Here is a 27,998-nt window from a genome sequence, read left to right as displayed (position 1 = left end):
CGGCCGGACCAACGCTCAATGTCTTAAAATAATTGAGAAGAATTTGCTACCTTTCTATAACATCAAGAAATGGTTAGACACTCTAGTCTTCTCGGATGGGGACGAATACATGGTGGTCCCGTCTCCTGCAGGGTTAGGGTAGGAGATGTTAATTTCCCACGGCACGAGATTACTGTGTGATGGATGTCCTCCCCTGGGGTGGGCTGGGTGGGAAGGTAGACTAGCTCGAATGGTTCGTATGTTCCCTTCTAGTCCTTCCCCACTGCAATAATGCAGTAAAAATGGAATAAATTAAAATTAAAATTGATTCGGTTTGTAAGAAAACAGGTTTATATATTGGGCCTCTCCTGGACTCAGGCTCTCCCGGTCGACCATCTATTTTCCGTACAATTGTTATTACAGTCTTATCTTTATATCAGTTTTTTCCTTTTTATCATAATCATGATTATCGTCATTGTCATAAATGCTATCATTTTCCCGTCCAACCCACGAAAAGAAAAGACAATGGGAAACAAAAACGCAGGTGAAAATTGGTTTGCGTCACTCCCGGCAGCATATTTTTTTGCTAAATGAACACCTGAAATAGGCCAGAGAATTTTTCGATATCGAAGCTATCCAAAAATCAAATCGATCAGCCAAAGCTACATGATTTATTGAAAACATGGGGGAAAAGATTATTTCAGAGAGTGTTTACTATTGTGATTGAGTTGGAAACGGAAAAGGTCGTAAAAGCATTTTTCAACCAAGAATTTTAAGTCGATGACAGAGCTTTCTGTCATGACTTGATGATGACGGGACGGAGGTGTCGAAATACCGCAACCCCCCCTCCCCATCCTTCCTGTCACGTCATGTACTCTCTTGGGAAATTCCTTATTCGGCAAGGGTCGGGTCATCGTCATTTCCGGAACAGGTTTTCAGTTCTTTCAGTTTTGTCAGTTGAATATTTGAATATTTATGAAACCATGCCGGTTAACTAACTTGCTAATTTTTCCTCTCTAGAAGTTTCTTTTTCACGGATTTCAGAAACTTCTGCCACAAAAAAAAAAAAAAAAAAAAAAAAAAAAAAAAAAAAAACACCGACGTTTGTGTGCTTGGTTCAGAGGCTAACGAATTTGTCCTCAATCGGAAATTTGTTACCCACGAATATCGTCGCGGTTTTGATAATAGCACAATACAGGACATAACATAATTTGTCATGACTGTCCTGTAATTTAAATTTTTATTTTTAGGCATTATTTCTGCGATGGCGTTAGCATTCTTAATGACTGAGGCGAAAATATTTCCATAAATTACTGCATGAAACATCCCAGGTGAACGAAACAAAAAGGGAATTTTCTCGCTCGAAAACAACACAGAATTATAATACAGCATTATCTTGGATCACGTCATTGCCTTTTTGTATTGACCCGCACACTTAAAAGGAAAGAGAAATTATCTTTCGGGTCTGAGGATCACGTTTATTTGCCCAAAAATAGTGATTAGGCAGGTAAGCAATCATCAGTGAAATGCTTACATGTGACGTTTGCATCACGTGATAAGAAAGCGCCCAGCCTAGATTCCATACGATCCAATTGGTGATTTATAGTCAACGGTTGTTTGTGCGGAGAATACCACACCGGTTGAAGTTGAAGGTTTTTGGCTTTTCGAGACGGTTTTTAACTTGGATATTTTTATTCTTTGTTTGGAAGGTGCCTTTGTAAAAGGTGAGATACGATAAATGTAAAGATTTTTGGTTTAAATGCTAGCATACTACGTTACTTTCAAGTCGTCTTCACAATTTGTTTCTCGTTGGAGTAGAACGATCGTTCCTGTCAGATACTTATTTTATAGACTTTGGTACCATTTCGTGGCTCAAGTTTGTTTTTTATTATTATTTCTTTGGCCATCGATTGGTACGAGTCCTGTGAGATAAATTACTGTGTTAGTTATCCCCAATTTAGCTTTAACTTTGGCCAATTTGTGTTTTCATGTGCTAGTCATGAACACTTATACCGATGTGAAAATGATAGGTCGGTTTCCAAATCGACACGGATTACGATTCTTCGGGAAGACCGAGTCGATTTTTTTCTTAATTAAATGGGCAAGTTTCAGGTTACATCGTCAGCTACCTTTGTGGACAACCTATGCGAATAGTACATTTCATGTTTTGAAGTAGAACGCAGGTATACTTCCAAAGACAACTATGAAAATTACGAAAGTGGGCATGCATGAGTCATCCGTTTTGGAACACTTGATCGAGGGGAAGACATCTTCACTTTTCTTTTTTTTGCGATTTCTTACCTTGGTTAACACGAAAAGTTATTTCGACACTGTTACTTTCATTTTCTCTTCTGGCCGATTTTGAAGGCGGTCAAACGTTTTCAGCGGAGGTTATGTTCCGCCTTGATTCATTTATTTGTATCAAACGATGTTGTGATTTCGTGTCGCAAATAATCTCCGTACATTGTCGTTAGTGCATTGGCAGTTGTCGCTGTCTGACGCGAATGATCGCACAAAGTTTCCATGGCTGTATTCTAAAAATCTGTCTCGGTGAAGTCATTGTAAGTCTCGTGCTTGAACTAGCGTTCAGTAGCGTCTTCTTTCTTCACTAATACTTGCTGGATTTCATTTTCGCTGATTAGCATAATTATTTTTTGTGAATTTACATTTGAATGTGACTTGGGCGACTTCTTTGTATACTAAAAGACGATGTAGTGTACTTTTCGAGCAGCTTTTCCGTGAAAATGTAATGAATCATGTCGGCAATTTGTTCGAAAAAAATTTCGTGTTTCAGAGCGCGTGTTGTAAACTAACTGTACCTGACAAAGAGGCTTCCTTCTGTCTCCAAACATACGTTGTTGTTTTGAATATTACAACGCATCTAGCCACCGACTGACCTCAGGAAAACGCTCTCTTGCACTTCAAAGGACGAAAGAAACATTTGAGTGTTCTCACACCTTCTTTACCCAACTTTTGATACGGGTCAAGAACGCCAGTCACCGAATTATACAGCAGTTTTTGGTACGACTATTGGCGTGAAGACACCGTCTGTTTATTTTCTTATTATGATTGTGTGATACCTTCTTTGTCTTTGGAATCTCGTCAAGTAAGTTGTTCTTAAGAGAGCAAGAAATGATTGCTTCAGGCTATCATTCTCCACCATTGGATAAAAATTTTCAAAGTGCATTTTTCTATGAAGCGCCTCCATGCCAAAGAGTTCGATATGGTATGTTTATCTAACAGACATGTAAACAATACTTTGATTAATACCTAGGTTTTTACTAATATCCTTCATGCCCATCTGTGATCACAGAATTCTGTAATTAGATATAACATATTTTCCCACAATTAGATTGTGTCTTGGAGCAGAACAACTGTCACCTTGAGGCAGTTTTGATAATAATAGTTTTTCCTAAGTTGTACATTGAAATGTACAATTTTCATGAGTAGTGCATGCACCCCACTCCCAGTGTTCCATGGGGCACCCTTAAATCAATATATTCTTTGAAACTCATATAATGAACAGGGCTTGACACTAACTTTTCAACTTAATAGCTAAGTGGCTAGTGACATCTTAGATGTTATGACAATTTCAGTTTGTTTACGACTAACCAAACTGGCTGGTGGAAATTGGAAACCAGTAGCCAAACTGAATTTCTACAAGTCTGTGGCTAGTGGGCTACTGTTAGTATCAAGCCCTGAATGAATTTGAACTTAGCTGAAAAGGAGGAACCACTTGTGGTCCTGATTCACCTTGCTGTGAAAATCTCTTGGAGCTGACAGGTCTTTCTGTGTTCTTATTCATGACACCATTCAGGGACCATCAGGGCAGCTTGTGACTTACCAAGAAATGTATTGCAGTTAGAGAGTGGAATTTTCAATCAGGTCTTTGGAGTTTAAGTGTGAACTCTGTCGTATTGAGTCCAAAATGTATTGTACATGTAAATGACGATTCAAATAATGTTATTTTTCCTCCTAGGCACAAGTCTTCACAATGCGCCATTTGGGTCTATTACTTTGGATGTCAAGCATTGCGACTCTGATAAATGGTAATTTTAGTTGATTTGAATAAATTTGCAACTAATAAAGGATCATAAATTTTTTTGTGTAGATTACAGCCTGTACCTTTCGTTATTTTATTCAAATGATACACCTCAGACTGAGGACTGTGGTCTAGCAGTGCCCAGTGACCCCTCCCCTGGTGCCTTGTTTTTGTCCTTGGGCGACTCAGTTTTTTTCAGAAAAAGCATATGCTGGGCACCCTGGATTTCACAGTTTCAGAGCAGTGGAATCCCTTCAATTTTTTTTAGAGCACAGTCTTGCGACTGTATGATAAAATCTCAATTATTGATGATCCCCATGAGTTTCTGAGACCAGTTCTAATGGGCCAATTATCAATTACTGTAATTATGCATATGGAACAGTGTCTAGGATGGTTGGGTGCAGTAGAATGGTTGGGTGCAGTAGAATGGTTGGGTGCAGTAGAATGGTTGGGTGCAGTAGAATGATTGGGTGCAGTAGAATGGTTGGGTGCAGTAGAATGGCTGGGTGCAGTTGAATGGTTGGGTGCAGTTGAATGGTTGGGTGCAGTAGAATGGTTGGGTGCAGTAGAATGGTTGGGTGCAGTAGAATGGTTGGGTGCAGTTGAATGGTTGGGTGCAGTAGAATGGTTGGATGCAGTAGAATGGTTGGGTGCAGTCAAACCTTGGAGGGTCAGGGCTGGGAAGTATGGCTAATTTAGTCTCTAGATAATGAAAAAATATGAATATTAGTGAGCTACAGGTCTTTTAAAACTGAAAGCTAATAATATATGTATCATTTAATCAATATTAAGCAAGAATGAAGGAACATTCTCAAATCACTTTGTTTAAAGTGCTAACTTTAAGTACATTTTATAGTTACTGTGCATTAAACTTGACAATGTGCAGATTTTTGTTTCATTACATGTACTTTGATTGACAGGAAAAAGTTTTCATCAATATTGAATGTTACCAAGTGATATTCTTTAACGAAAAAAAGTTTCAAAGAAGCAAGTCTGGTTAATCAAAAAACTCAGATAATCAAGGTTCAGATAATAAGAATTTTGATTTTACAGTTTTGCTATTGAATTAGGTTTAGCTAGCTCTTACGACATTGTTGCTCTTATCTATATATAATACCAGGATTTATTACACGACTCGGGCAGTCAGAGGGCCAATAACTAAAATCAACCAATCAAAATGCTCTATTGCCGGTCAATATTCTCTCAGTATTGGACCGGGCACTGTCCCAAATGGTCCCAAATGATACGGCACTTGTGTTCCTTTAAACTTCAGTCGTATAATAAATCTCTTATTAACCAAGCTTGCTCGGGACTGTACTGGAAGAATATCGGCCCTCAGTCTTTTTTGTATGGACCTCGCTGCGCTTGGTCCGTACTGTCAAGACCTCAGGCCAATATTCTTCCAGTACAGCCCTCGCGCTTGGTTAATAAGATATATGTCAAGGATTTTTTTTGTAAGGCAACACAGAAAAAAGGAAGCTATTTGCAGTAGCTTTAAAAATGTGACCAGGCACAGGATTTCTTACACTAACGCTTTTTCGTGAAACGGGTGAAAATAAACGGTTTTTAAACAGATAGTAAACTGGTGGTAAGAGCATTTAAATGGTTTGCATATACATTTAAACGGAAAGTCCAAAGCGTTAAACGGTAGAGCTAAGTCCAAAAACAGATTCCATAAACCGTTGAACAGCCAAGAAAAAAATAAACGAATAGCTCTAAGTGTGAAACGGTTAAACAGAAACTATTAATGGATAGTTTAAAACATTAAACGGATGGACAAAAACCTTGAAGAGATCATAATCAGGAGGGCTAAAGAACAGCGGGAAGCCATGCACATATTGATCAGAAACTGTTGCGAACAATTGTACAAATTGTTCTTGCGACTGACATTTCATGCTAATATTATATTTGACTGACACCAATAGAAAACGAAGTAAAATTAAATTACTAGCCTGCAATTAAGCTATCCACTGGTGAGTGAAGCGAGCAGAGTGTCTCGCTCTGGAGAGCTTGCAATGCGTTTGAAAATTTGCATAAAATATAAGCAGAGCAAGCAATTTGTCAATCATACCATGTGGACTGAACATTCTCGACAGAAAAACAAATTAGAAATGAGAAGCAAAGTCTTTTTTTTTTCATGTTCCTTCATTGTTTCTTCTTCGTATTGACCGAAATGAAATCGCACTATCAAGTGAAAAATGTTAAGTAATGGATTATAATGTACCATATTTATTCATCTATAATCCGATCTGGGCTATAAGCCGAGACCCTAAACTTCAGTCTGTTTTAATCGGGAAGCTTCTTAAAACATGTAAATTGAAAGTACTCGGCTATAAGCTGAGACCACATTCAAAGAATTCCATTCTCAAGCAAACTGAAATGAATGCAAAAGTTTCAAAACAGAAAAGAGTTTTAATCTAGTATTGATGTCGAAAATACATTCCGAGTAAACCAGAGAGTAAGGCCTAGTTTATACGTTGTGCTACAGTTGAATTTGATTCAGACGAATTTAATTCAAGGTCCCACAAGCAATTAAATTCGACGATAGCACAACGTCTAAAACGAATTCAATTTGTCTTGGTAAGACAGATAACATATCGATAACGCGTCTTCAGTTTTAGTGTTGCACTAGCGTCTCGTCAAATGAAATGTATACATTTTCTGAATTTATTTTGGGGAGCCTGCAGCGACCCGGGGCGAGCTTTTCGAGTGACACCTCTGACCAGAGACACTGCATTTGGGAAGAGAATTCAATTTGACCATAATGATTTCGACGGGTAAAACCACGCCACGATTTATGTCGACGGAACGACAAATTTAATGGAATCAAATTCGTCTGAATTAAATTCAACTGTAGCACGACGTATAAACTAGGCCTAAGTCATCAGTGAGTCCTAGAGGAAAGATGAAGAGAACCTCTTTAATGGAGAGCTTGAGATGTCAGCGAAACGCACAACGACGGGCCGTTACACTCAGAAATATCTGAGGCTGGATGAGAGATTACTTGATTGGGTTACAGAGCAGGGAAGCCAAGATAAGTTTTCTTTTTACGTGATCGCAAATTGTAACACTGTGGCAGGGGACGATCGATCGCAACGAGTTTGTTTGCCAATTGTGGGAATGGGCAATTCTGATTGGTCAGTTTCGAAATTTTTAAAACACTTTCGCAAGCTCTATACACCGAATGCAAATATGGCGTCCAATTTGAATTGCCATTGTTTTGGACTGACTAGCCTCTCACACATGTAATAATCCTTTTGTGTTTCCACGTGAAGATGAGGCTAGTCAGTCCACAACAATGGCAATTCAAATTGGACGCCATATTTGCATTTGGTGTATACACTCGTTCAGAACCTGCAAAATCTCTGATACTCTAGACAGCATGGAAGGTGAAGCAATCTACTCTGAATAAACGGCAGAACTAGCGGATGAGGAGGAGATGGACGACGAATTCCACACGGACGCTGAGGACGAACAGTTAGCCACTTTTACTATGCTCCGAAAACAACAAAGCACTCCGTTGGAAGCAACCACTTATTTTTAAAGTCAATGACCAACTTCAACTTGTTTTGTTATTTACTTCTGCATGCAATATCTCGGCTTATACACGAATATATCTATGTTTCCTTTGAATTTGCTGTTTCGAAAAAATTATGTTTAGAAAAACACTCAGCTATAAGCTGAGAACCATTCTCTAGCTCAAATTTTCGAGATTTCGGTAAAGCTTTGTGAAAAAATCGCTCGGCTATAGATGAATAAATACGGTAGGTAAAAATAGCCGCTGAGTTTGTAGATTTCACCGTTGGTTAACCATCGAAACAATTTTGCATATGCAACTTTCTTTTGCTCATGTTTCATCTAGTGTTTGATTTCGTAAAGTAATGTGTAATTATAGCTTTTATAAAGCAATTTCTGTTTCCTTTCAATCAATGGAAATAAAAGATGAGAAACCCGATAGCCACCAATTTTGGTAAATTTTGCTGTACACGTCCATTGAAATAAATTTCCATAATCGTGAAAACAATTCTCGCCCTCCTTGTGTTAATTAACAAACATCTGTTTTCGTGAGGTAATGTGAGCTCTCATGTCTCAATATCTCTATTGAGAATTCTCCTAATCGAAGACCTTCTAATACCAGAGAGTTGCAAATGGCAAGTTGAAGCGAAGACCAACATAGCCGCTCGATCGAAGCGCGATTGATTTTCAACGATGCTTCTTGGGACTGTTTTATACTGTTGCTCTTCAAAAATGTTAAACGGATGCAAGTAACCGTTAAACGGATAGGCCAACCATTAAATGGATGGATTTTTCTTTTTAAACGGATAGATTAACGGTTTAAATGTTTTGTTGATAACATTAAACGGATGAGCAAAGCGTTTAAACGCTTTGATGATCTGTTTTAAACGGATAACAAACGGATAGTAAACGGAATGTTTTGTTTAACGGTAAAGTGTATGAAATCCTGTGCCTGGTCACAAATGTTACTTGATGAAGATAACTTTTTTGGTCTTAAATCACATCTTTGTGAACTAATTTTGGGTGGTTTTATTTTTCCAGGTCAAGGTGTTTCACAGCCACAATCTGCCCCTCCTAGAATTGTAGGTTTCTTGGATGGGAATTTGATAAAGCCAGAAGAAGTTAAGTCTGGCAAAAAGTTTGATGCTTCTAAGAACTGGGGCTTCAGACTCCCATGTGCTGCACAGGGTGACAACCCACTAGAGTGGAGTTGGAAGCACAATGAAACTGAAATTACTTTTCCAAGTGCCAAGTACACACTTGGTGCTGATGGTTCATTAACTGGAAGTTTTCTGGAAGCTGAGAATAGTGGAAACTACCAATGTTTTGTCAAGGACACCACTGCCAACAAAGAAACATTCAGTAGAAAGGTGCAAGTCGCAGTAACATGTAAGTGACAGATATTTGCTCAGGTGGTGGACCTTAATTAATTGTCAGCCTCAAATGTGTGACAGGATAAAACTGCTCATTAAAAAATATAACTGGAAGGAGGGGAGGACTGTCTTGCCGAGGCCCAAGCATCTGATTGAGGTCCTGACTAAAAAGTTTAGTCAAAGTGACAAATGAATTTAAGAAGTTTCCCTAATAGCAGGGATTTCATTAATTTCGGAAGTAGACATATGTTGTAAAACAAGTGGGTGGAAGATAGTGCAGCAGTTACCAAGGTAGATTTGTCGCCAGTCTTTCTCTTCTGTCCATTCAACACAGTGCACAGTGAACCAATCATGTTGTTGATTGAATTGTTAAAACTTGTTACAAAAATCACCCAACACCCAAAAAGGAGAAAAAATATCAGCAAAAAACTTGCCTTTAGAATATATGGAATATTTTCCAACAAACATGTAAAAACTGAGGTGAAATGGCAATAGTGGAGAGTGCCTGCTGGAGTTCGCTTGTTGCTGGCTTCTATTGAAATCCCTGGAAAAGTGCTGATGTGACATAAATTAACTGTTGCTTTTATTTTGTCAACTTTACACTTCAAAATGCGAAGATCATAAGTAAGAACCCTCTGATGAGACCTTCTCAAAGTTTCTTACAGCTGGTATCGTATTTAAAACTAAACCTAATGCTAGTTTGGACTCTCCTGTTTTCTGGTTATCATGCAGTTTGCCAGACAAATTTTTAAGAAAAGGGTGATTCTTGCACAAAACAACTTGGAAGTTGGTATTTTGAACAATTGTTATCATGAATTTAAATGTTCAGCACTGTTTTGTGGATCTGTTAATTTTGGAATTTATGTTAATATTCATTTCCTTTAGATGTTGAAGATTTTGTCTCTAAAACAAGCATTGCACAGACAGTGAATCTTGGAGATCCTTTTTCTTTTAATTGCCCGCCACATGGTGGCAGTTATGGTGCTTCTTATACTTGGGCAAATAAGGAAAACATCCAGCTGAACAGAGATGAACACATAGCCATTACCCCACTTGGTACGCTGCACATCATGTTCGTTACCCAAGCTGATGTGGACAAAATCATAGGATTGAAAGGAATTGCTTGTACCATTGTTGCAGCAAATACCATCTACCAATCTGGCTTTCTGACTGTGACTAGAAGCAGTCCAGGTGAAATTAGTACTTTTATTAAAATATTTTAAATCTTTTTCAATTTTATCTATGCTCACAGTGCTCTATTGGCATGTACAAAGTGTGTCCCCCAGCCTTCTATGGAGCTGGCAGTATCTCGGTGGAGGAGCAGATATGTTTTTAAACTAGTCTGTTTACAAACCCAGACGCCTCAAATGAGCATACATACAGAACAGGCTGCAGGAATAGTGGCACCTGCTCACATGTAAAATATGTGCAAGATGGCATAATTATGTGTGCAGTATGTGTGCTAGTAATTTATGTCCAACTATGACAGTAAATACTCTGCCCTCTTTCACATGGAATGCTGGGAGTAAAATTTTGCATTCACCGTGAAGAATTTGCCTGTAATTTTTTACATGTGTTTTTTAGTGTATTTACTTCCATGTGAAATGCACATGATAAATTTTTTTTGTGTAAATTGCATGCAATTTGGTGGATTTAAATGCATGAAACATAGATGCAATGCTGTTATTCCTGAAGCCAGTACTGTACATGTATTTTTTTCTTCTGTTACAACCAAATTGCTGCATCGACTAATACATAAACTATTATATTAACCCATTGACACCCGAAGCCACGTTTTAAAATAAAAATTTAAAGGATAGGAAAGCAGCTTCTGGCACCCAAATCAGTCCTTTTGCTTCTTTAGCTGATAGCTTTATCATATCATTTTCAAAACTTTTGAAATTCCCATCTTGAATGAAAATAGAACAGCTTTACGGGCCCGTTAAGTTACCGGAACTTTCGAGAAACCGGCCCGTAACCGCCCGAACTTCGCGATCGCCTCGCGCGAGAACGCTTTCCCCCCTACCTCCCATACTAAGTGGAGTTTTGTCCCCAAACTTCCTCTATAGTTTGGAGATCAATAAGCCAATCAGAATCCGTTGTTTGCGCATATATTTTTTCGACTTTAGGGGGCACTAGAGGGGCATTACTCTATGCGTCTTCACTAAATGATCAAATTTGAAAATATGGCGTCCACGCGGCCGATCCTCAAAATTTTCAGGTCGGATTTTTCGTTCATTTGCGATCGAGTTAGACCTTGTGGAATTCAGAATGTAAAGTAACAATGCTATAGAATACTCTACTTGGAAAAGAATGGATATCCAGGTCTTAAAAGTGACAGAATAAGCTCTCAAGTCAACGACATTACGATTCTCTAAGGCAATGCGAATTATGGACGTAAAGTGAAAACCGAACTTTCGGACTTCAAGCAGGGCCTGGCGACAATTTGACGATTCGATGGCCCGGTAAATATTATGTTTGAGTAACAATGTGTTCAAAAAGTATAGTTTAATAGAAGATTTTGCCTCAAATCGAAGTTTTTTCAGAATTTTCACCATAACGCTGCGCAATTTCTGGCCACGAAGGCAAGTAAACAACGATCCAAGCATGATGAATTTTACCGCGTGGGCTTTTTACACGTAAGAAATTCGTACGTTTTTCGCTTATTACAGTAAATCAAAAACTGTTTTGAATAAATCTGACGTCCCGAAATATTTCTTGGCCATTTTAGTCTTGCTTCCTATTGATAGATTCCATGAAACTTGAGATCTCTTCACTCACGGACAAATTTGCATATTCCCTTTTGAAATATGATCCACATGCCTATTTTCACACATGCGAAAATATTTAGCGATTTTTATCTTTCATCTTGATTTTTGAGTTAAAACATAATATGCACCTATCGCTTTTTTCGCCGTAAATAAGTTCTTTAATTAGTCCTCTTTCACTGGAGCTTGTTTTTTGGAAAAGCTGATTTTTAAAAATTTACCGCGCATTGTGTTTGCCTTCTTGGTTTCTCCTAAATTTTGACTTTTCGTCGGCACGTGTTACACGTAAGTGGCAATGGGTTAAAGCTAATTTATACCAAAATATAAATGGATGAATTTTCAAAGCATATGATTGAAAAAGAAATAAGCAGTTTGGCCTGCTCTGGGTCTTCCAAAGAGCAGCTTGGTGGTAGAGTATCCGAAGTATCAATTAGAAGGTCACAGTACATGTAGGTTTCATTCTTATTGGGAGCACTTAGTATTCTTTTTTCCTCTGTGAATGCCTGTGTCATTTTCTGGATACTTCAGCATTCACATGACTGTTGTTTTTGTTATTGTTATTATCATCACTGTTATAGTTTCTATCATTAAATCTGTTAGTATACATTTATGTGTACATATACAAGTGTAGGTCTTACTTGTGTTGTTACTGTTTATAATTGTATTTATTTCTTTTATGTTTGATATTTAGTTGACCCTGGGACGCGAAAAGCACCTTCCTGGGAAGTAAATTCATCGTCAAAAATGGTTGAAATAGCCGTTGAGGGAAGAAACAAGACTCTTTACTGCCTTGCTCTGGGAAGGTGATCTAGTTATAGATGGTTTGCCGAAAGAAATTTAATCCCCTTCACTCCGAAGATCTTGATATCAGTTATTACCAATCCTTTTTGTAATCTCATTAGCACTGACATGTTCTTGTACGTGTAATTTTGCTGAGTGTTTTTTTTTTCTGACAAATTTGTGAATCACTTATTTCAGGGTTAAAGTTTTCAAATTGGTCACAATTTTTTTTGTGGTTAAAGCTGGAATGAAAAGTATCATGTAGCAGTAATTTGGTGGATTTCTCTGTTTTTGATGACATTGGCAGCTGTACAGTGTAATCTGATTAACCTGGACCACTGTTCCTTCAGAGACTGGGAGATCCATCTTGTATTCTGATATGATTGTCCATGATTTGTTTGCTCTTTTTGGTGTAGTTTTTCCATGCTGTTCTTTTTTCTTAACCCTGTAAGACCCAGAAGTGATGGAATATGTAACTTCTCCATTAAATATCCAAACGTTATCCAGTGAACAGGTGGCAACAATACTCAAATTTATCAGTTAGAAATTATTGACAAAGTAATGCATAACAGTTAGAGAGGAGAAAAATATTACAAGTAAGAATTAGATCTCATTATTTAAGGGTAAAAACAACTTTGACTTACTATTTTTAATACTCAATACTTTATTTTGAAAACTTCCAGGCCAGCTCCAAAAATAACCTGGAAGAGAGATGGTCAGCAGATTACAAGTGGGCAAAATAGCTATGACATCCCTGATTTGTTCTTTGGACGGCAGTTGATTATCATGGACGTAAAGGAAGACAAACATGAATCAACAGAGTACTCATGCGAGGCAGAGAATTCAATGAACAGTGGGAACCCTGAGAGTCGCAAAATAAATCTGATTGTTGAAGGTAAGCATGGTGATGCACATGGTACATGTATGTTTGATTGTACAGTCAACTCTTTGCTGGGGGACACCCTCAGGAATTGGATGTCCACCATGATGAAAGTGAAAGAAAGTGAAAGTGAAAGTGAAAGTGAATGATTCGATACCTTAATAGCAGCATAGGCTGAATTGCTAAGGTGTACAGTGTTACTAAGGTTGAGATCGGACGTCAGCATTATCAGGCGCCTCTGGCAGCCGCTTTAGTCCATGTAACGACCTCACCTTTTTCCCCCACACATCCCACCCCAGGGGAGGACATCCATCACACAGTAATCTCGTGTGTGGGAAATTAACGTCTCCTACCCCTAACCCCGCAGGAGACGGGACCTCCATTTATTCGTCCTTATCCGAGAAGACTAGAATATCTAACCATTTCACTGATGTTATAGACAGGTAGCAAATTCTCCTCAGTTATTTTAAGACCATGAGTATTGGTCCGGCCGGGGCTCGAACCCTCGACCTCCCGCACAACACAATCCGGCGCTCTAACCAATTGAGCTAACCAGGAGGCGGTTCCATATTATGGTAGTTCCATAATGTGGAACTACCAATGTTATACTGGACTATTGATAATATCAAATAAATAGACAGTTTGCCCTATGGAGACATATGGAAATTTGATAAAACCAGTTCCCACTGTTGTGTTTTGTCAGAGGTGATATTTTTGTTGATTTGCAATTTAAAGACAAATTTCAGTGCAAAATTCAATTATTGTGTAGTGAGTGTCTTTTTATGATAGAGCATAAACAAAAGAAAGTCCAATTTTCACTTTCAAAAGTGTCCCTGTCTGCTCATGAAAGATTTCTGTGTAGAGGAATGTGTAAATACCTCGACTTCCTACAAGAATATTATAAGCAACAAAAGACTTTTTCTTTGTTAACAGACATGTCTTGTAGGTGCAACTAAACATGTAACTATAGTGGGGTTTGAGAGCATTACTATCATTTGAGAATTTTAGGACCACCCCTCCCCCCCTCAGGTGTTCAATCAGTATTTTTATTTCTAGATCTCAATTTTAATATCCTTGATATTTATAACGTTTAATTTTATGCTTTCCTTGTAGCTTGTTTTATGTATTCCTATCATAATAACATCTATAATTCCTAATGCTTTTGACACGTACTCTCTTTTCAACTCATCATCAAATTCATGCACACGTTACTCAGAATGATAGAAACTGCTCTACACACTATTGCAGAATTAATATCAAGAAGTTTACAATCATGCACCAAGGTCCAAAGGTTTGGAATTCCTTACCTCATGATCTTATCCTATCCTACAAATTCTTTACCTTTAAGACTTCGCTTTAAAAATTCCTCATTGAAAGAAAACTAAGTGAAACTCACCTGCCCCTAATTAGCAAATCTATCTTCTACATCGTGTGAGGAAACCAGGTCTGATAAGCTACTAGCTTCGGGCGGGCTTCCTCGCCACACTTTTTTATAAAATTAATGATCATAAATAGTAATTTTTATATGGATTTTAAGTATAGATTGTTGTATATTGATATTGTTATAGGTATTATTTTTAATTGTTGTAAACAACTGTAATTTATTTTTGTATGTGTGTGCTTAAGTGGCAAATGAATAAATGAATGAATGAATGAATAAGCTAAAGAATAAATTTCTTCCTTATTTGGCTAGTCGCTCCACGGTGGGAGGAAGCTCCTGTTTCGAAGTTGGAGGTAGACATTCGAGGGAATGGCTCATTGCATTGTAATGTATATGCTGATCCTGTGCCATCTTTCAAGTGGTACAAAGATGGAAAGATAATTCCCTCATCAGAGTAAGTAAACACTGGCTGAGATGGTGGCTTTTGTACTCAAACATGCACTGTCTAGAGGTGGAGCCTTTCTTACATGCACATAATTTATGGAGAATACTGCAGTGATTTGATCAGTGCCCCCATCACAATAAGTGCCTTCTCTCTGGTTTGTACCCTGCTTGAGTTTGCACCCCTATTTAGTAGGCACCCTCGTCCTATTAAGCACCCCCCTATTTTGTAACTCTCTGTTTTGTTTCAATGCGAATTGGCCATGTGGGTGACATTCTGCTGGGGTTTTTTTTTTTTTGCCCTAAGGCATAGAACTGGACTTTTCTCTTATGAAGAAGTGATCAGATTGCTGGGAAAAAAAATTCAATTAATTCCCTATCTTGACCTCCACAGTCAACATGTCGTAATAGAAAATGACAAGTTGAGGATCCAAAATGCTAGAATGCAGGAAGATGGTGTTTACCAGTGTGTTGCAGAAAACAAGCATGGAATGCTTGTATCATCCACTTGGATCAATATCCGCGGTGAGTAACTGAAATTTTTATCATTGACATCCTAACATCAGAATGCGTATTCTCGATACAATATTCTATACATTTTGCAAGGTGCTGACAAGGAGAATTTGTGAACAATCAAGAGCCTGTTGAGTTGGTGATCATTTCCGTTTTCCTCGTGACCTTATGCGTGATTCAGGGTTGCTAGTCAAACATAGAAGATCAAAATGTTAATTCAAACAACTTTATGCATTTAAATGACTGTGATCTGCATTTTTTTTTCCAGCTAAACCACCAACGTTTTCCCAACAGCCGGGTCCCTTTTACCTGTTCAAGAATAGTCAGGGCGTTCTAAAATGCGAACCAGAAGCTGCTCCTCCTCCAACATTCGAGTGGTTTAGAGGTGGTACACAGATCACAACTGGTGGACGCTACACTGTTCAGGCAGATGGCGTCTTGTTGATCAATGATGTTATTGAGGATGATAAGGGCGAATATCGTTGTAAAGCCACGAACTTCTTGGCCTCGGCCGAGGGAAAAGGAGACGCAATTGTTTATGGTAAACATGTCATAATATAGCATAGACATTGCTGTAGGATCGCTCACGAATATCGCCCCACGGATTACATGTGTATCAAGCGTGTTTTCGCGGGAATTGTGCACACTTTCATATGCTCTGTAGTGGAGTGGTGCGCTGCGGTAGCTGAATTACACGTTCAAATTACACGCGTGAATTACAAGCATGAGTTGCAGAAGTGTATGTTCGAACGTGAACCGGGGAACACTTACATGTACTCTCCAACCGCGCTGCCTTACTTCCACAAATCAGGAAGTGGTCGATCAGTAAAGTGCAAGTTAGGGATTAGTCATTGAAGTAAAAAGCGTGGCAAGACCTTGGAAACTTGCCTCAATTATCTTCTTTTTCAAGAAAGATTTTTGATAGGGAAGTTTGGAAAGGAATCTCTCACGCAACCTTGACGGAAACAACCTGTCCAGAGAAAAAATTAAAGTATTGTTTGGTTCTGTTGGATTAACCTTATTACTCTATAGATCTTACGATATTAGTTTTAAGAATTTGGTATTGGATCAACTAATAATCCCCTAAGTGATGCTTTCTCTATTCTCATCACTTGTCTGCTTAATATTGTACTGATATTGTAAGGAGAAATTCTGTCGTAGTCACTCATGTAAGTTAAGGGTTTATCTGTTGTTTTCTTTGGCACAGAAAAAACACGAATTACAGTTAAACCAGAGGACAAGGTTGTTCCAGAGCGCGTCAACATCGACCTTCGTTGCCGAGCAGAGGCCGATTCAAGACTGGAACTAAACTATTACTGGAAAAGAGATGACGCAGTTGTAGAGTACAACTCAAAGATAGAGTGGTTAGAAGGAGAAAACGTTTTAAAAATCTCTGATATAAGTGTTGACGACGCTGGCATTTACACCTGTGTCGCGTACACGCCTGAACCTAGGAAGTCGGAAGACAAGGCGTCAGCTGAAGTTAATATTAAAGGTTTGTTCTCATTAATGCATCGAGTAATTCAGAGTTTCAATGTTCCCCCCTCCCACCCCCCACGGGCATTTGAGCTTTTTGAAGATTGTTTCGTTCCGATTGTGGATACTCGAACACGGTTTGTCAGAGGTATTTATTGACAGATCTGGAAGTAGAAATAGAAGTAAGAGAGAAATAAATCGCAGTCCTCAAGTGGTTAATTAGGTCAACTTTTGATCGCTATTTTATCTGCAGTGATTAACAGCATCTCCTTTTTTATTCCCTCTAGGAGTTCCGTTCCCTCCAACGAACCTCAAGATAAATGAGAAAACGTGCATCAATCGGACAACAGTACTTGAATGGACTACCGTACCCTCCGATGATGCTCCCATTTTGCACTTCTTGATTGAACAGGAATCGAACCATGAACCAGATGTGTTTTATCTCATCTACAATGAGACAAACCCAAATGCAACATCCCTCACGCTTAACCTTACGGGCTGGTCGACCCTGCGTTTCCGCATGAGAGCTGTAAACAGTTTTGGCCCAAGTCGTCCTAGTTTATCCACAGAGCCTGGAATTTGTAGAACATCTCAGTTAGGTGTGTTTGTGTTTCTGTGTGCGAAAAAAGCGGTCAAACGCAATGCTTGCGCGAGGGGATCATTTTTGGGTGCTCGTGCGCCAATTTCCTGCATTTCGTAGGAACCACCTCTGTCTCGCAAAATAAGCGAAAGAAATTGGAACTTCCATAGAAATCCGTTAAAGGAAACAAAACTAGGGAGAAGGAAAACTCGAGATTTTTCGAACACAAAGCTTATTCATGACTTCTGCCTGCTTTCCTTACAGCTCCAGAGAAATTCCCAGAGAACTTGCGTGGAGTACCAAAGGGGGCTAGTGAACTTGATATTGCTTGGACGGTAAGTACCTTTTGATTGGCCGAAGCTCACCACGTGACTTTAAAATAATCCGGGATTGCTTTGGTGTTATTTTACTTCGCTCAGTGATTGGTCCAGGAAACTCGCGCCACTTTCTCGACAAATCAAATGCAAAACTAAAACCAGTCACGACTTGGTCGCCCGCGTTTTCCCGCGCTTTCGGCCATTTGATTATCTTTAATTTGAGTTCTCATTGGCTCTTGGACGTATTTTCCTTTCTTCTGATTGGCTGCTGTGATAACTGGTTTTAGTTTGACGACACCCGATCGGAAAACGCTCTATTGTAGAATTTGCACCAATTTTCATTTGAATTGAATAGAAGAATTAATTTTAATTTGGCAGAAAATGCCAAAGGTGTACTGGAACGGACCCGGATTTTACTATTTCTTGGAGTACAAAAAAGTCGAAGAAACGGCGAATGAAGATGCTCCTGACAAATGGCAAGACACCAGAATTCCCGCTGAAGCGTCCTCCTTTAAAATCGACAATCCTGGGTACTATGAGCTTTGGGAGTTTAAGATTCGCGCCGGGAACAATTTGGGCCCAGGACCCTTCAGTGCCATCGAACGATCCCGTTCTGGCCAAGATCCACCTCAGAGCCAACCGAAAGATGTGAAAGTGGGGAAAATACAAGCGCGCAGTGTGGAGCTTTCATGGCAGCCTGTTGATGCCCCGGCCAGAGGAAGTGTCGATGGATATAGGGTAAGGGACTTAACTTACAGTTAGCCTGGTCCAGGCGTTTTGTTTGTAAAACGAAGCGCGTTCGTGCACGAGCGATTGAAGCGGAGAAGTAAGAAAAGGGAGAGAGGTCTGGGTCGGGTCGCGTAACGACTCGTATCTGATTTTTTCGCACCGTTCTCTACTTCGCTTCGGTTTCTCCAACTGAAAGCCGGGAACAAACTTTACAGACACAAAACGAACGTTTCTACATGTGACAGTCGGAACGAAGGCGATAATGTGGATAGATAAAAACAAATTTAAACAATTTAAATACAGATTCATAGACGCATAGGTTTACTGTATTGTTTAAACGTAACTTGATAGTGTCGACTTGGAGGCCCCATCCTCGATCGTTAAGAAAATCGAGAATCGCAGATTAGTTGCGAGGTTCGATTTTCTTGGCTGTGAAAAAGTTAATCGCGGGTCAAGTTCTTTGTATCTGGATTCGATGGTGTTTCAAACAGCGAATAGCTCTAAATATTTGTAAACTCTACTTAAGCCTCGATAATTGCATTTCCGTGGAGAAAGTAACTAAGGTCGTGTTTCGAATCTCGAGTCGTCGGAGTCGAGGAACTTCTAACTAAAGTTCCACTGATAATCTCTGAAGGTCTCTTATCTTTTCTTGTGTGTAAAATTTGCAGATTTTTTACTGGGGCACGAGCCTTTTGGCGAATGCAAGGAGAAGAAGACGAGCCATTCCAAGCTATGCGAACTCTACCGATGTAAAGGGGCGAGCTACCTCTTCAACGACAGTCTTAGACCTGAAACCTTACACCTCTTACACAGTAGCAATAAAGGCTTTCAATAGCGGAGGGGAAGGCCCAGCAAGTGATGAAACATATTTTTCCTCTTTGCAGGATGGTACGTTTAAGTAATCTTGCAGTTGCTTAATAGCCCATTTCCGAATTACCCTTGGCCTCTTTTTCAAAACGAGGCCTGGTGCTCAACCATTCTTGTGAAAATGAGTTTAATTTGCATGTGAATGAAAACTTATTATCATATGAAAGGATGTGCACCAGGACTCGTTTTGAAAATGAGGCCAAGGGTAATTCGGAAATGGGCTATTAGTTTATACCGCATATGCGCGCCTGCGCAGTGAACATATATTTGAGCGGGAATTTGGAATGAGGAAACAGAACAAGGAAATGTATTTAATTTTAGCGTCCTTAAGATCATCGAATAAAAAAGTGATGTCAGATTAGACTGAAGTCAATTAAGGCAAATGCAATGCAGCGGTTTTACAAATGGGGTTCTTGGGAGGTCTATAGAGGCATTGAAATTGCTTGTTTTGTTCCCCGCGTCCAATCGCATTTGAGCAGGTATTTAATCCAGGCCTTCATTACAAGGGTTATGATGTCGGTCTGCTCACGGAATAGTTGCACCCCTTTTCCCTTGCTTTTACTGCACCCACTTCGAATACTAAAAATTAACTGTTTTTTCACTTATGTTGCAACTTGGCGTGTGTTTAATTTTTAGTTCCTGGACCCCCGTCAGATGTGAAAGTGTACTCATTTGCGTTGTACATCCTGGTCACGTGGGAACCACCTGTAGAACCCAATGGAATCATTACAAATTACCGAACGGGATCTGCTAAATACGAGGGTTCAGAGCCTAAAGACACGCTAGTGGAGATGACCGAGCTAGAAGCTTCGAAGAGGAGGTACCTTATTGGCAAGGAAGTAAAGCAAGAAGAGCTGACAAACTATGTTGTAGAAATACAAGCCAAGACCGAACCGGGTTACGGTGAAAGTGTGAGAATACCCACTAAAACAGTCAAAGTTTCTGGTAAGTCACGACAAATTTGGAAAATTGTTTCGATTACAGCGGACACTCTCGGGGATTGGAAAAAGTGTCCGTCAGTAGAACTGACCGTCTACGAGAATTATTTCCCTCAGCGGACGCCAAAGAAAAGGAGGTGGATTTCCGTTTATACGGAAGAGTATTATGTCAGACTCTTGTTAATGTCAAACGAACGGAGAGCTTGCTTTCTCGCGGAGAAATGGAGGTTTCACAAAACTGATCCTCATAGTTGTGTTGCTCTGTCATAAGGTTGATTTGAAACTTCAAGACAAAGTTTATTGCCTGGAGTTCATTATTATCGATGGGGTGTCCGCTCACGAGGAGGGAGCTCAAATAAGCAAAAAATCCAATTTTCTATTTCGCAAGTGTCTGCGTCCTTTGACAAGAGAGTGTCCGCTGTGCAGGGTTGTCCCTAATCGCCGGCTGTCGGCGAAATTCGCCAGATGAAAAAGCGGCGATCGCCGGCTACATTTTGGCAGGCAACCGCCTGGCAAAGCTCAACGGGCAGTCCGAGGTTACACACTTACAATCGTTCATCAACTTTACGCTACCTCACTTGAAATTTTAGCCGGCAGCGTAATTTCTTAGCTACAACCTTGCTATGTAAATACAGAGTTTGATTGAGAGTCATTAAAATTGTCCGTAAGTGGAACTGTCCGCTTACGTGTCCGTGAGCGGAGAGTTGACTGCGCTTGCACGATGATGAACGCATTAATCTTATTTATAATTTTCATCCACAGCACCTGCTAAGCCCAAAGCTCCCACAGTTGAACCAACAGCAATTGACAAAGTCAAGGTTACTTACGAGTTTGATGTTGGTGGAGGATACACCCATGAATTCCTTGTTCAGTACCGACAGAAATGTAAGTTGCACCCTTGCATCAGTATGTATCTTCTTCACAGTGTACCTTAAACATTTTTTAGGATTCTGACTGGAAGAATTTGCTTAACTATCGAGGGGCCAACGCTCGAAACGTCAGCTTCAAAGACTATACACGGTGGCCAATTTACATTATCCACTAAATTATCTTTTTATACCCCTACCATCGCAACACATAGAAAGTTACTCCCATTTTACATGAACAATAAACTGATTTCTTTATGTTGTTGTTGTGGTTAGTGGACGATGAAAATGAAAAGTTTGTTAACTCATCGTGGGTCAACTACTTGGGTGATGTACTGGATAAGGAGATTGATGGTCTGGAGTCTGCCTTGTACGAATTTAAGACCATCGGAAGAAACGATCAGGGAGAAAGTCCGCCGAGTGAAATCACTGAAGCCAGACCCATCCCGGGAATTGTGGGTAAGTTCGACACGTACTTTGTGTGCATGTACTAGAGGTCGGGTTCGAGACTTGGATACCAGCGGACTGTCAGAGAAATCTGAAGAAATGGCGGCGGGGGGGGGGGGGGGGGGAGGGTTTACTTGCGATTGACTAACATCTCATGCAGGGGAGTGGAATTGCTCGTAGTTGCTTTGTGCTACAGAGGGTGGGATAAGTTCCGGCTGTTTGCGCCTCTAAGCTCGAGTCTTGACTTTACTACTGTAATGATAGGAACATTCTGAGAGGTTTGGGACGGATAACAGGGATTTCTCTACTCGAACTGTTACAACCTGACTGTTCCTTCTTCGCCCATGCCCTCTATCACCCTCTCCTCCCCTCTCTCGCCACACCCCGCCACCCCCCCGCCTTAGAAGAAGGAAACAGCTGGAAGTTGTGAATGATTTGGTACTAACTTGTTCTCTCTTTATCACTACAGCTGGCCAAAGAACAACTACTCCGATATACCAGAGTGCTTGGTTTATTGCTTTGTTGGTTCTTATTGCTGTCCTGCTCCTTGTTCTGCTCATATTTGTGATTTACACCCGACATCGTGGATCAAAATACCCAGGTAAGACAATAATGGAAATTAACATGAGGGGAGTTTGAAATCCTGTTTTATCGAAGACGAAAATACGTTGATCCGTTTTCTTCGTTGATGTAAAAAATATCCAACTTCGGAAACGAATTCAGTTGTGTTTTACCTGATAATCACTCAGAGCCTTAAGTTTTCTTTTACTGATCTCTCTTTAGTTGGTAAACGCGAGAAGAAAAGAGCTGCTCAACTCATAGAGCGGGAATCATTCGATGAAGAAGAAGGCCCACCTTTCAACCACCAAAGGTAAGTGGTTACATGTGCTTGTGCATTTGAGAGTTGAACCCCAATTACTTATGACTAACTTTGACAGAGAAAATATTGCGCGAAATTTCACCGTGTTTCTGCGATTGGAATCGTAGGCTGTTTTGTACAAAGCTTGATTTTCGCCAATTTAAGAGTCTAGGTCCTAATCCTGGTTTGTACAGCGGACACATGTACAGCACATGCGCTTATCTGTTCAATGCTTATATTTCCTAATAAATTGTAGTGTTACCGGGTTTTTCCCCACCCCTGCCCCCTCAACCATTTATGTAGTTTTAGGGGAAAGAGAAGGACCTGGAGAGTAGATTTTCTTGTCCCAGAACACCTTACAAGGTTCTGAACTCGGGTTAAAGCGGCAACCTCTAGGCCAGCAGGGTTTCGGTTAGATTAGACTTACTCAGGGCACCAGATAGTTGAATTCGTACTTCCCTGCCGGTTAATAAATGACGTCTTGTGTCTTTTTAGGGAGGAAAACCCCCCACCTTATCAAAGTCGGGGCTCATTGGATAAACGGGATAGTGACCGTGACAGCCTGGACGACTACGGCGAGGGACCACAGTTCAACGAAGATGGGTCATTTATAGAGGAATATGGCGATGAAAAGAAACAACCCCCGGACGAGAAAGATCAGTCCGCATTTGCGACCTTCGTTTGAGGACATCGCCACCGAGTACCAGTGTTGTTTTGGTGATCAAAAAAAAAATATAAGCTGTGTACAGTTTGTCAATTTTGATCACGCGAGAGCCAGTGCTAGCGCAGTACACGAACAAACCGCTTAGTTAAAAGGACCAATTGCAGCTCGTTCTTAATCGTAAATAATTGATCTGGTACTGGAGGTTCACCTCTTCCTCAGTTAACTTAAACGCGCTATCCCATTCGTCGGCGATTCGTGGCCTTTGTTTCGCACAAGATACTTTATTTTGTCTTGGGCGATGTTAGACGTTACCCTTTAAACCCAAAAGTGACTATCATTTTATTTCTCCTACAATAATATCGCTGAATCGTTCATTAACGTCCTGAGTATCAAGGAAATAATCGCCAATCTGAGATTCTTTGATTTTTACACATAATCTCCTTGTCAGTGTCCCTGGAAATGTATGGAAAATGTAGATACTGATGTCAGGGCGCAAAGGGTTAAACGTCTCTGGCACGAAACCAGTCAAAGCCACTTTAAAAATTTTTGGCAGCGACTGACTTTAAACTTATTAATTTTTTTTTTTATGTTGTACATTGATTTGAGTCTCTGAAACAAATTGTTGAAAAATCAGTGCAGTTGTAAAAACTTCAAGTTAACTCCAGCAAGCTCTCTCAGTTAAAAACTGTTTGGCAATGAAAACACAGAGGAGAATTGTTTCTTCTAAGAGTAGTCGAGCTATGTTAAGGTTTTGTTTAATTTGTTTTCACACGTTTTAAAGCGAGCAACAGAGAAAGGTCATCATATTTATTCTAAATATCGAAAGTGGTGGAAGTGTAAATTTTAGCTGGAATTTGTAGTTAGTTGCTTTATATAATGTTCTTTGCATTATAAAATTGTAAAGAAGTTGGGTTGATCTTGGGCTGTAAGTTTTTCTCACGACCTAAGGTGAAGTTGAAGTTTCACTTGTTTCAGTGATGCATTTAAGAGGTTTCGTTTCCATTTTCTTTTCTTAGGGTGACTGTATTAATTTTTTTTATTTTTTCGTTTATTATTCGCGATAAAAGTAGTCTTTTTTCCTACGTTGTAAGATAAGAAAAGAACCTAAGTTTCGGTATTTTCAAATTGATCAATTTTTATTTCCTTTCGTTGTGTCACGGTTTTACTCGACTTGTCGTTTTGGTTGGTCCTTTTACGACAACCGTATCAAGATATGGATTTATTTGCGTTTCCAGCAGAGTAAATAGATAACATTTTACCGCCATCAACAGCCTACGTTTGACCAGTGTAATAAAGTAATTTATCTTCCGCCTTAAAATAAATAACGTCACTAATTCCAGATCCTCAACTTAAGTTATGGTTCTTCTGTTATTTTTTAAGTAGTTTTACGATGTCTTCAAGCAGAGTTCACCGGAAATTAACAGCATTATGGGAAAGTTCCCGATGAAGTCAACCCCCGCACCTCTTTCCTAAAGTTTATGGCGTCCCGGTGAAGGATAAATGAGGTCCCACCCTTCCGTTATCGGAAAGATGCTACCACTTAAAGGCGCCTCCACTTTGATTATTTAATAAGGGATGTAAATGATCTTATAAAGGAGTATAGTTGTTATTTTGTAGAAATAAAGTTTTTTGAGCCTGCAACTTGTTTGCCTTTGTATTACTGAGAAGCTTTTGGTGTTTCAGTGTTACGAACTGCCGCTATCCTCGGTGGAGGACTTGTCTGTAGCATTTTTGAAACATCTGAATTGCAACACTCCGTATTCTAACACATTTTCTTTAAACTAACAAGGAGAATTTCAGCTTTCCGCTGCTGATGAGGTAGTCTCTTATCGTCACCCGTCTGCAAGGCAACGTATTGGTAAAATATTGTAATTATAGGAACTACTTTGTCACGTTGGGAAAATCAAACTTAGACGGGATATCTAATAGATCTTTATTGACTAAGTGTCGAGGTATATTTTATTTATGAAAAATCAACCAAATAAATCTGTTCATTTATTAAATTACATAAAGCACTAATAGCAGGTACACTTGCGACTAACTTAGCGAGTCACCATATAAGGCTAAAAAAACAATTCCATCTACCTCAAATAGATTTAAAAATCTATATCTAAATGCCAGTAATTAATAATAATCAAAAGCGGACATTCTAAACCCTAACCACTCAGATCTCGGAAAATCTTCACTAAGCGAAAATAAAAAAAGCGGTGTATGACGGACAGCAAATTTTTATGCTGGAAGCACAAAACCGTAACAACGGAAACTACAGCCTATATCTATCACTATTCGTTACCGTATGGCGATATTAAATCATTCTTTTCCACATAAAACCTTTACAAGAAATGTACTTAACTTGGCAAAATAGGACTAAACTAAAATTGTTCAAAAATCGTAATCAAACTATTTACTGCAACAATTTCTTATACTTAATGTCCTAAAACACGAGGAAATTAAATAGCTAACTCCTACATCGAAATGCGGGGCAGTTCTGTCCCTTCACTGTGCGTTTGTATTTCCTACAAGTTGTAAACCGTGAGGCTAAATGCTTCACTAGTTAATATTTTTAGCTAATTACACGACGCAGAAAAGTAAGTCGAACCAATCGGAAAGCAAGAGGTCATAAAGAAAAAGCGCGGGAAAATTTGCGCGTGCAACAACATTTGGTTAAGTCTTGTACCTGATTGGCTGAGATGACAAAAAAAATTCTTATTCGCGCGTGCCCATTTTGTTCCCGCGTACACGAAAGTTGAAGCCGACTTGAGCCTGCCAAATCTACTTCTTTCGTTCGGTGAAAATAGGAAGAAAGAAAGAAGAAATCAAACCGACCGATTTTGGCGACACCACTTTCCCGACAATAGTGTCATTCTACTCAACTATAACAGGCAGTAAGTGATAACTTTGTAACATTGGTAACCTCCCCTCAAACAAACAACCGAGCCTGCAGTTTTCGTTGGAGAAGTTGAAGCCCAAAGAAGTAAGATTAGAAAACTTCACAAAGTTGTCGACTCTCCGAGGGCTAACAGGTTTGATTTTCTCAGCACAAGGACACGTTCAAGCGACTAAACACCTTTCCAAATTTCGTTAGTAAACTTAATTGTGAAAAAAAATCAAATTTTGAAAAGCAGTTTGTAGTTGTTGCGTTGTTTTTTCGATTCTGATGGGTTGAGAGGCTAGCATCATTTTCCTTCACCCCTCAGCCAGCGTTGTGAAGCAAAACTAATGAAATATCTTATCACTTCCAACACTGCACTTCAAATTTCTGTACTTGCAACGATGCAAAACGGTTGCAAATGGAATATTTAAGTTACTTTGCATGTAAACACTCTAAACTCCATAGAGGGAAATATAAACCTTTTCAGTGTTACACAGCTGGATCTTGAACTTCTTCATGTGCAGAATCGCTTTTCTTTGCCTCAAATTCGCCAACAAAGGAGCCATCTTCTGAAAAATAGGCCCCACCTCCGCCATATTCATCTAAGCTGTCATGGCTTTCACTGTCAGCCTCGTCCACGCGTTCAAGTCTTGTTCTCCAGTCTTCGCGCGGTTTGAAGTCGATGGGCTTCGGATTTTCTTTATTGGCTTCATTTTCTTTATCTGACGCTGTCAATAACAAAAACATACATAAGAAAGGATCATCTCTAGCTTAGCTTTTGTTATTTTATATCTGGATTTGTATGACAGGCTTAATGATACAAGCATTTTGATTGGTTCTTAATTACCATGGAGGACAGACACGGATGACGTCATAATTACCGACATTTTACTATTTTCACAAACAGATTTTATGTAGCCTTGGGTCTGTACAGTAATAGATTAATTACAGATGACGTAAAATGTGTTAAGGACACGGTGACACACTCGGTTGCGCCTCGTCTGTCATTTTTTTCAGTGTTCTTACCATACTTGACGCTATCTGTGTTCCGTCTCTGAACAGACCCACGGCAACAAGAAATCTATTTGTGACGTCAAGACAGCGTGAATGATTGTTTCAAAGCGCTAAACTCCTTCACTGCACCACTCAACTGGATTTACTTCGCATTGGCCTTGGGCTTTGTAAGTGACCAATTCGATTGCCTTCCATCGACTGGGCTTTCTTGAGAATTTGCGATAAAATTAATCTGTTCTTTTTGTCCTCACGGTGTCCTCAAGTAGCACAAGTGGGTGCTAGACACATCGCCACTTCAATGAAATTATATCTCACATTACTTTTTCTCAGTCGTTACCAGATTGTCAAGAAATCCCAGATGATGGAAGGCAATGGAATTGGTTACTTGCAAAGCGCAATGCTACTGCGAAGTTAATCTAGTTGAGGAGTTAAGCGCTTTACAGTCAAACTAAGTGAAGCGTACCCCTCAAGATTACATTAATGATTTGATTATTTGAATATTGAACACGCTAATCGTTTCAGGAGCGCAATAACGAAATGATTATTTGAACATGGAACCCGCTAACCGTTTCAAGAATGCAATAATGGTTGATTATTTGAATATTGAACCCGATAGCCGTACTCGTTTTGAAAAGGCGCGGATCATTGTTCAAATCAGAAGTCCATTTCTGATTGGATTATGCGAACACGTGATGA

The 27,998-nt window shown here is 39.5% G+C and overlaps 2 protein-coding genes across 7 annotated transcripts in view; one reads left to right on the top strand and one right to left on the bottom strand.

Annotated features, from left to right (window-relative positions):
- The first annotated feature begins 1,545 nt into the window (after positions 1–1,545).
- Positions 1,546–25,057, top strand: LOC111341849 (fibronectin type III domain-containing protein-like). The gene is made up of 20 exons (XM_088761382.1): positions 1,546–1,703; positions 3,959–4,028; positions 8,579–8,926; positions 9,796–10,101; positions 12,370–12,481; positions 13,142–13,353; positions 15,032–15,173; positions 15,555–15,685; positions 15,942–16,214; positions 16,881–17,168; positions 17,437–17,748; positions 17,994–18,064; positions 18,425–18,784; positions 19,444–19,663; positions 20,279–20,587; positions 21,343–21,465; positions 21,723–21,905; positions 22,363–22,494; positions 22,677–22,764; positions 23,248–25,057. Exons 2-20 carry the CDS (start codon positions 3,974–3,976, stop codon positions 23,435–23,437), a joined length of 3,855 nt encoding a protein of 1,284 aa, XP_088617508.1. The 5' UTR covers positions 1,546–1,703; positions 3,959–3,973; the 3' UTR covers positions 23,438–25,057.
- A 280-nt stretch (positions 25,058–25,337) lies between these two features.
- LOC111319963 (hemicentin-2-like) overlaps positions 25,338–27,998 on the bottom strand; it is a 95,562-nt gene continuing 92,901 nt past the window's right edge. For all 6 annotated transcript variants that reach the window (XM_088761376.1, XM_088761377.1, XM_088761379.1 and 3 more), the window contains one exon: positions 25,338–27,016. In XM_088761376.1, coding sequence (XP_088617502.1) covers positions 26,778–27,016 — 239 coding nt within the window. In that variant the 3' untranslated portion in view covers positions 25,338–26,777. The remainder of the gene's footprint in view (positions 27,017–27,998) is intronic.

This window comes from Stylophora pistillata, chromosome 5 (assembly GCF_964205215.1).
Source record: "Stylophora pistillata chromosome 5, jaStyPist1.2, whole genome shotgun sequence".
NCBI lineage: Eukaryota > Metazoa > Cnidaria > Anthozoa > Scleractinia > Pocilloporidae > Stylophora > Stylophora pistillata.
Note: the sequence above shows the minus strand (reverse complement) of the source record. Positions and strands in the feature narration are given on the sequence as shown.

Coding starts and splice junctions, on each gene's coding strand:
- LOC111341849 (XM_088761382.1), top strand. CDS start 3,974: ATGCGCCATTTGGGTCTATTACTTTGGATGTCAAGCATTGCGACTCTG. Junction 4,029..8,578: donor CATTGCGACTCTGATAAATG/GTAATTTTAGTT, acceptor TTATTTTTCCAG/GTCAAGGTGTTTCACAGCCA. Junction 15,686..15,941: donor CACTTGGATCAATATCCGCG/GTGAGTAACTGA, acceptor TTTTTTTTCCAG/CTAAACCACCAACGTTTTCC.